Source organism: Onychostruthus taczanowskii, unplaced genomic scaffold (assembly GCF_017590055.1).
Source record: "Onychostruthus taczanowskii isolate IOZ18803 unplaced genomic scaffold, ASM1759005v1 scaffold4, whole genome shotgun sequence".
In the NCBI taxonomy this organism is placed as follows: Eukaryota; Metazoa; Chordata; class Aves; order Passeriformes; family Passeridae; genus Onychostruthus; species Onychostruthus taczanowskii.
In genome coordinates, this window is record NW_024501459.1 from 25,122,097 (window position 1) to 25,131,985 (window position 9,889).

General features: G+C 42.1%; 1 protein-coding gene across 1 annotated transcript in view; it reads right to left on the reverse strand.

The window, feature by feature from the left end:
• Window positions 1–6,654, reverse strand: part of SYBU (syntabulin) — a 39,861-nt gene extending 33,207 nt beyond the window's left edge. The window contains exons 1-2 of the mRNA XM_041413065.1: window positions 6,531–6,654; window positions 6,166–6,352 (exon numbers count right to left, since the gene is read on the reverse strand). Of these exons, the coding sequence (XP_041268999.1) occupies window positions 6,166–6,352; window positions 6,531–6,557 (214 nt within the window). The 5' untranslated portion in view covers window positions 6,558–6,654. The remainder of the gene's footprint in view (window positions 1–6,165; window positions 6,353–6,530) is intronic.
• Window positions 6,655–9,889: the final 3,235 nt, after the last annotated feature.

Below are 9,889 nucleotides of genomic sequence, written 5' to 3' on the forward strand. Positions count from 1 at the left end.
TACCTATTCCTCAAATAGTGCAACATGTTACACTAATTTTGTCTCATATAGCTCTGCCTCCATGGCTAACAGCATATAACTGTGACCCTCACAGCTTCAACATCACTTCATAAGGTTGCTTTGCTTACCTTCTCATGGAAGGAAGTAATATATATTCTATCTATTGTTATTTTATTCATATTTTTCTTTTCTCTTTTCTTTTAACTATCCTCAAGCCCAGAGTGGCACTCAGCAGCACCACAGAATCTAGTCACATACACTTCAAAACACTGTTTGAAAATTTAATGGATATATACTAATCCTGTAAATGTAGGGCTAATATAAGTAACGTTGAATTTCTCTTAAAACATCAAGATTCTCTTTTAACACAAAATAAATCCAAGACTTCTGATTCAAGTTTCCTTCCTGCTACAAGTTCTGATTTTCTTCAGAGTGCATGACAATATTCAACTCAATAGAAAGTTGCATGAAAAGCACTGTAAAAAAAAGTATTGGATTATACATTTGTGGTGAAGAAAATACCAGATAGAGTTTAGAATTCAGCCCATAGTACACAAGAAGCTACAACTAAAAGGGCAGTAGAAAGGCTGAGGTGCAGTAGAAAGGATGACTGCTCTCAGGACACCATGCAAAATGTTCCAGGGAGAATGCGAACTGTCCTACTGACCCCAGGAGGCTCTGGGTTGGGTTTTAAAAGTTCACAGTACTGACAGACACATAAAAAGGTGACCAAAAAACATCCAAAAGGTCAAATATTTTGGCTTCCAGATGTTGTTGTGTGGCAAAAAGAACAAAAGGATTGTTACTTAGTCAGGGGGGATAAATACTGAAGTTGAAAGGGAAGCAGGGAAAGGCCAAAAGCTGGGAACAAGCAGACTTTGCTCTTTAGTACCTAGGCACTGTTCTTATTTCCAGGTTTGGAACAGATCTCTGTGCCACAGAGACAGAACTGGTGGCTCATAATATGAACCAGTAATAAATTATTGCATGCAAGCTGGTCCAGCAGGAAATTCTCTAGGGAAGCAGTAGTGAGAAAAGGAAGCATGTCACCAGTGCCATTCTCATGAAAAAAGGCCATATGTGTATTTTTGAAAACAGATTTTGTTTCAATGTTTTTGTAAATTAATATCACAGTCATCACTGAACTGCGTTATGAAGTGCTGCAAATGAAAGTGCTAGAAAAGAGCTCCAGAATTCTGAAAAAAAGGCAAAATGACTGTGGGAAAGCATAGCATAAAGGACTGCAGGAAAGAGAATCTAACTTTCAGTATCACATACTTGAGAACTTTTAAGCATGTTTCTTTGAATCAGTAACTCAGAGAAAAAACATAAATCAAACACATAAACCAGTAAGGAACTATTTAGAAAAAATATTTTTTCTTATAACAATAAACAAGTAGAATGAGAGAGCTCACTGTTTCCATACTATTATATACATATATACAAACAATAATAGGAGCAATTACTTTCAGTAGTTTAAACTAACTGTCTGGCCTCAACCTGTTGACTTGTTAAAACACTAAAAAATTTAGTTTTCTGTATCTATTTCTATTCAGGAATATATATTTCAGTCCACATACTTATTTTGTATAGTCTCCAAGGCTAGCTGCTTTATAATGCAATCTGCTTCAATGCTCTAACAGAGAAATTATTTACTGGAGTGCAAGAAGGTACAGCTTTTTTCTTCAGTAACAGTTGTACAACCTCTTCTTGTCTATGGCAAGCAAAATGGGTTGTGCATTCACATGGACTTAATAAGCCTGCCTAAAGCCTACATGCTTTTTTGGGCACACACTGTGAACGCAGCCCCAGCATCCACCAATAGCTGGGCCAACTGGCAAATAATCTCTGAGATCAAGGGCACAGGAGCAAGTGAGCAAGGAATGGCAACACTGAGATTCCTACTGCAGCACCCACACCCCAGGCTTACAGTGCAGCCGCTGCAGACGTGCACATTTATTGTGCCACATATGCAAAGGACAAGATTTAAATAAAATCTCCACCCCAGAAAAGAACAAGTTATGAAACAAGGATTGAATTTGAGTAAGTGTTGAACCAGATCTTGAAATTTTAAAGAAAAAGCAAGAACGAAGCTTCAGCTCCTATTTTTGAAGACTGCGTTGGAGTGAGTCACCGTCACTGATGTACCGAGATGCTGGTTTTCAATAGCTTGCAGGACCATTCAGTCTAATTAAAAAGGTGATTTACAGGTAAGCCCAAGAAAAGAGGAACTGTTTGCTACAGATATAAACCAAGTCCCCTGGCTCAAAAATTCCTTTGCTGAACTAATTGTTAAATATACAAGAGCTCCTACAAAGCTACATCTTTGTTACCAAAGCTTCACTGCATTCCCTGGCAAAATTCTGGCAGCTAACATCCTAGAAAAGGCTGAAAAGGAACTTGGGCACTGTTGTAAAGGTACCGTGTAACAAGTCATCTTCATACAGAGAAATTTAAAAGCTGAGCTAGTCAAAAACCAAAAGTAGAAAAGAAAGTACATCCCTTTTTAAATTTAATTTTAAATTCCTTTTGAAAAGAAAAGCTGAATACACTTACTGAGCTTAGCACAGGCTGACTTCAAACCAAGGACATGTACACCAAAACCAAGGACAAAGCTCTGCCCAAAGTATCATATTTCTTACAAAGCAACCACTAACTGGAATGACCAAAGGCAGCTGCTCCTCCATGGATCCCTCAGCAGGAGGCTTGTTTGAGATGCTCTGGATCGCATTCTCTGCACAACTGACAAGGTAAGCGCACGCAGCCACCTGAAAGCCAAGCACAACTCAGGAGAGAAACACGCGTGACACAGGCAAATGCTGTGGCAGTAGCAGGTGAGCCACACAAAGCTGCTGGGAGAGTGTTTTTCCATCTTTTGGCATTGTATGAGTTCTGTGGCTAACATCTGAGCCAAAGAAGAGAAGTGCTCCCATATCAAATGACCCCAGATGCTCTAAGGTTTTAAGAAAGGGTTGTGCATGGTGAATTCAGACACAAAAACTCAGCTTGCCTACATAACATCCAGACAGCATCCACATTCATTTGGCAGAAACAAAGAATATGAAAAACACATATAAAAGCATATTAAAATTTTGTCAGTAATATCACAGATCTGACTAACACTCTCACTGTGTTTCATATGGACTTACAAAGCAAAACTGACATAAAGTCAACTACAAATAATTGACCAACATGATCAAGTGAGGCTCTGATTCACTCAAACAAGACAAAGAGGGAGCTGATCATGCAAATTTAAACCTATCACAGCCAGAACTAACAACTTCTTCAAAAGAAACTAAGCATTACAAAAGCTGTCTCTTTTCTGTTGCCAAGAGATATTTTTTGCTGTTACCACCATGCTTGCAGCACTGCCATGGCTCCCAAAACCAACATTATTAATACCTACAAGATTTACCCTCACTTAAAAAGAAGGAACTCCAAGCCTGAGACCATTGTAAGCACACAAGGAAAATGGACAACATCAGAAGCTCTACGGAATTAAGCAAAAAATACATATTTAATGGATGAGGGGAAAAGAGTAATTTCTTTTGGGGTAAAAAGAAATCTACAGATCATTACTTGGAGTCAATAATAATGGAAGAAAGGTAGAGAACAATCTGACAAGAGGAGGGTAAAGAGGAAATTAATTATTCCAGGGATCAATTCATACTATCTAATGCTTATCAAAAACATTTTGGAGCTTCATGCTCAAAAGAAATTACAAAAGAGACGTTTATCCATATGCTTGTGAAGTTTCTCATACTGCTGCTACATTAGTGTTCCCATCTGCTTTCATCTTCCAAATGTACTACTTGCTGATTGAAGATAACCTTTTTTTGCACATGCTACTTCTAAATTAAGAAGCAGCACCAGGAGAGGCAGGTTAGGGCTGTGGCCCTTCCACTCACCTCTCCATACATCTGTTCACCATCCCCTCCCCAGAAACAGGAATTAGCAGCTACCTGCTGCCCCTGGGAGATTTCAGTTAAATCAGACAAATGCTGATAAAGAAGGCTCATAAGTGGAAGACAGGAAAGAGATGGGAGAGAATGAGGAATCAAGTCTGTGACTGTTGCCACACCTGCATCCCAGTGAAAAATCCAACAAACCTAACAACAACTGAACTGGGGCCTAGGATGGAGGACAGTGCCTTGGCTGGGCCATGGCTGTGAAAGGTCTGAAGGCTCAGAGCAGCAAACCATGTAGTGTGCACCTGTATGGGTGCTGCAGGCAGCTTTAGGAACACAAAACTCTCACATGGAGAAAAAAAATCAAACTAAATCATTGCAGCATGCATGAAATAATAAAAGAGGAATAAAATAAATAAAACAGATGAGTGGTTGTGCTTAAGATGCAGGTTAAGAGACCAGCATTGCACGCTGCAATACCTCTGTGAAAGGTGCCATAAAACTGTCAAGCCATGAGATCAGACACACCCAGAATAAAAACAACGCGCTGCTGGGACTCAAGACAGCCTATGCAGTGCAGTGGGACAGCAAGGCTACATGACAGTGGCAGCTACTTGTTGAGTAGATCTGAAGAGCAGGGTATAAATGAAAAAGATGAAAAAAAAGCCAGTGATCAAGATGAAAGACTTGTCAACACAGAAGGAAAAAAATCAGGACGAAAATAACCCATTTGGGAGAGATCATAAAAGTAACATATTTCTAGAAAGCTTCAAAAGATTTTATTTCTTTGGAACACGCAAACTCAAGCAGGTAAGGTGGAGGGATTGAAAAGGCATGGGAAAAAGACTCCAGCATTCTTACAATCCTATGATGTTTGTTTAACGCTCTGCATTGTTCATTAAACAATAACCAAATAGATCATTCCACTGAGCCTGAATTGCAAAATCTGGCAGAGCTAGACTCAAACATGGATATTGTGTTTCTCATCTAAGAAAACTTGTACACTGTGTTCAATACACTTTTTCATGAAAGGAGTTAAGAAATGAATAACAGTAATCTAATCCATTGTACTGAAGAACAAGATAAATAAGAGTGTTCCTGTCTATTCCCAGGAACACCTCTGGTAATTGGAAATATTTTATGAACTAAAAAAAAGGAAGCTGAAGAAGTTGCTCTGATACTAACTATTGCAAAAAGACTTCTTATAATTCAGATTTTTAAATAGAGAATCACAGAAGCATAGAAACATATAGGTTGTAAAGACCTCTAAAGTCATTGAGTCCAACCACTAACCTAGCACTTCCAATTCCACCACTGAAAATGTTACACTTTCCAAAAAACTGATGATTGAAAACTAATTTCTCCACACCAAAAATTTTGAATTACCACAGGCATATAGAGTCCAAGGTGTTCATGATGTGACTCTCAATTGATCCCCCCTTTGTTATGCGTGCACATTAATGTCATTTACAGTGAAGAGTTTCACTGAATTAAAAAATTACTCACCACTAGTAGGCATCTTTCACTGCCAGTTGAGGCATTTTAAATTGCGCTAAACTCTACACAGGGCAAATATTCAATATTAAATCTGTTTGTGAGTTGCCCCTCATGTGATATTTTGAAGAGCAAATGACATTTTTTGGCCTACTGTTGGAGAGTAATAATTTACTTCTGATCAACCATGCATCCATTGCCCTCTCTGTAGAGAAGCCATCATGCCCAGCTCATATCTGGTGAATTCAGTAGAAGCCTGAATTCTGAAATAAACAAAACTTATTTCAATATGACAGTGAAGACTTCACCTACATATTCTGCTCCAATTCGTGGAGATCATTGTCAAAAAACCAAAAAGAATTGCAGTCTGATAGCACCTCCCCTGATTTACCGACTTTTGATTTAAGGGCTTTTTCAAAATGCCTTAATACCACGCTGCAGTTGTTAAGGCAAATATTTCTCTTTAAAGCAACGCTTCTGCCGCAATAAAACCGCCAACTTTTTTAGCAGCGGATAGCAGAACTCGGAATGGAAACATCTGGTGTCACTTACGGACACATATTAAAAGAACAGATACTAGATTTCCCTGGAAAAATCAATGGTTGCCCTTCTTCATCGGTAAAACGGATTGTTCATGCGGGCTCGATGGGAGCCCGACACACAGATGCTGCGGCTGGGATGACAGCGAAGCCTCGGGGGTGGCCGTGGGGGGCACACCGTGTTCCCCAGAGACCCCGAAGCTGGGGGGATCTCTCTGCGGTACCTGAGCAGAAGCTGTTGCTGCTGATAGTCCTGCCGGAGCCCGCGGAGGAACTGGGCGGGTTGAATTCCCGGCTTTCCTCTTCCGAAAAGGGCGATTCGGAAGCGGGAGACACCTTCTGCTGCGGCCGAAGGACCAAGCGGGGGATGCGGCTGCGGGACACCTCCTTCTCCAGCTGCGTTCTGTGCTCCTGCTCGGGAAGGGACACCCCGTCAGGAACCTCTCGGATGTGCCCTCCTCCTTCCATCATCGAGGCAGGGGCAGGCAAATCCCGGCCCCTCCGCCCCCCCAGGGCGGGGGCAGGACGCGATTTGCCTGCCCCTGCTTCTCCTCGCTCCCCGCCGCGCCGTCCACCCGCGGCTCCTCACCTTGCCGCTCTCCCGCAGAGGTCCCATCGCTGCTCAGTCACGGCGTGGCCGGGAACAGGCACCTGGCATGGGCGAGAGGGATGCGCTGAGCGGGGCTGCGCTGCCGCTGTCGCTGCCGCTGCGGCGCTGGGGGTGGCGTTGCCCGGCCCGGCCCCGCCGCCGCTCCCCGCCCCGGCACGGCGCACGTGGTGCCGCCGCAGCGCCCGCGCCGCCCCCGGGCCCGGCAGGTGCGGGGCTGGGCGCTGCCTTCGGCCCGGGCCGCTGCAGCCCCCGGGTACCTCTGCCGGGAGCAGCCCCGCCGTCCGACCGGGCTTGCCGGGCCCCGGCCGCGAAAAGCGGAAAGGAACGCGGGCATAAGGCGGGTGATGCCGGTACAGATACGATGGATGTATGGCCGCACACTTTGCAAAGTGCAGCGTCAGACTTCTCTGCTTCTTAGTCATAGAATCATAGACTGTTAAGCATTTGGGAGGGACCCTAAAAACTATCTAGTCCTACCCTCCCCGGCCACAGGCAGGGACACTTCCCAATAGACCAGATTGCCCAATTCCTTTTCCAAGCTGGTCTTGAAGACTGGCACTGCCGGAGCATCCAAAATTTCCTGTATCAACCTGTTCCAGCGTCTCACCATCCTCACAGTAAAGAATTTCTTCCTATTATTTTTCAGTAACCTGTTTATGGAACATGTAGAGAGACAAAAACTTACTTGATTCTGACATAAAAACATACTTGATTCTCAGATGATACATTGCAATGTATTTAATTGTCGTATTTTCTCTCTTACCATTCATTGTGGTAATTGTCGTTGACCCTCCTATTGATTAATGCACATGTGGTAACCTTGTTCATCTGCTCTCTAGAGAGGATCTATTTAAAAAACAAGCATTAGCAGGACTGCATTCTGGGCTATAAGCATATGCACACAATGGGTGAAGAGGACTGCTTTTCCACAAGAAGGATGATGCAATTCTCAATATGAAACTCATTGGAGGTTCCACATATATGGCTGCTTATAGGACTTAATGAGCTTGTAGAAGTTGTACTTTCAGCAATCATATTTTTGGGCAAAGATTCCCTTTACATTTATACTTCCTGCTGTTCTGGTTTCAGCTGAGATATAGTTAATTTTCCCATGACAACTATGAAGGGCCCCCGTTTTTCATTGGCACTTCTGTTTGCTATTAGACCGTAAATATTAAATACTGTCTCAAAAATAATTTAGAGCAAATGTGCCTTTAATGTGTATTGCAGAGAGCATAGCATCAGTAACAGGAAAGGTGATGCATTCATCTGGACCTCAAAGAGGAAAGAGGACACTGGTAAGTACTGACGCACTGATTGTTGTGTATCCAAAGAGTCATAATTACTAATTTATTAACCTGGCATCAGAATTAGATCCATTACTTATGTAGAGCTCCAAGCTATGCTTTGCCAAAAAGATGATACTATCCTTCCCTGGCAGTGACAAGACATCTATAATTCAGAGATGTGAGGTAGTTGCAGCTGAAAAAAAATCTTAAAATTCCTGCAATAAAAATTCTGTGCTTATAAAATATTTTCTAAGCACTGGCACCTACCTTCCTGCCACAAAAGATCAGGAAGAATTCTGGACCTTTCCCTACTGCTCCAAGACTGTTTCCATGGAAAATTGCAAATCACGTATTTTAATCACACAAATTTGCTCTTCTGTTCAGTAGAGATCAGGGCACCTGAGACCATGGGCTTCTCCTGAGACTGTGGGCACCCGTGGCACACTGGGGTGGAAATTTCCCACGTACATTTGCAAAGCTGCTGTACCAGTAGTAAGAGTAAGAAGAAGCTGTGCAGCAGCACTGCCATTGCCATAGTAACTCAGCTCCAGAGCTGCTGGTGCTGCTGATTCAATTGTCAGAACCTGTTTTATCTTTTTCCATTTCAAGCTGAAATTTTTTCCTTGCTAAGAAACAAGATATAAGAAATGAAGTATTCAGGCTGCCTCAGGATTCATAATGGGATGTGATTCCTTTTGATCTTCTCTCCTCTTGGCAGAGAGATTTATGGCCTTATCATAAATCATAAAACAATCATTAACCTTCAAGCAAACATTTTTTATCCCTTACAGTCATGTGTATCTTATAAATATTGAGGAATTAAGTCACTTTTCAGTAATTGATGAATTAATTAACTTTTAAGTCACTTATTAAAATATTTTTACTTTGGACTAGTTAATCATCAGTACTGGGAGAAACACATATTTGATATGAACATGTCATATCACTCTTATTCCTCTCATACCTTTTACAAACTGTCAAGATCTCTGCACGACCTATAAAACTAATTTTATAACCAGTGTGTAACTGAAGAAATCTGTGTTTGCTGGAAAGAAAAAAATGTTATGCATTCAAAAGGACCTCAGAAAACCTACAGAACACAGTGTCTTCTTAGCCTTTTCTTGCTTTACTCCCTCCTGAAAAATAACAGCTCTCCAGGAAGCTGCAGAGGGCTGCAGATTCAGCAGAAGCTCCTGGACTCCAGGCGCTGCCAGGGGAAGCTGGGCACTGCGCCAGGCCCTGGGGTTAGACCTTATGCATTCCTGAGTGGAGAACAAGGTACATGAAGCAGTTTTTATTCCAGGCTTTTCTACCAAGTTCTTCATTCTGGTAGAGTGCTCTTCCAGAGGTAGGTTGTGGGGGAGAGAAGATGTGGTGAAATACAGAGGATCACAGAATATGTTCTGCTGCTGCCTCTGAATTTTCTCAGTGGGAGGGGGAAGGGGATTCTAATTCAGCAGTTTTGCTGGCCAGCAGTTAGCTGTGTCCATTAGCACCATCACAAGGAGCTCATTGCATTGACACTTCCACTTCTGAGCTGCTGAGAAAAAAGCTTCACCTGATGTTTTTGCAGAGCTTTCTATGAAATTTGTTTTTCTAAGTTTATTTGTTCCATCTGATGGCACATTGTTTTAAGACATCCACAAATATTGTTTTCCAGTTTGCTTTCTTGCAGTGTAGTAGTTTTGCTCGTGAGCTGCCAGAACATCAGCAGGAAAGCAGTACAGTGAAAGTCTCAATATCCTAATTAAGTCCCAAATACCTCAGTTCAGAGTTAGACACTTCAGAAGAATAAGCAGAAACCTTGAGATACTCAGGAGAGAATTGCCTAGAGCTCAGCAGTATGTACAAGACTACCTTTGCACCATTACACACATGTGGTTTATTGATGCTGCCAGCAGAGACCAAGTCTCAACTGTGGCCTTCCCTGTGGTATAGCCTTTATTGTTTCTTTCTGTTTCCATGAATTTTCCTTTTCTGTGTAGTAACTCAACTTCAGCAAGAAGGCTTCAACTCCTCACTTTTGTTTTGACCAGTCCTTCAGAATGG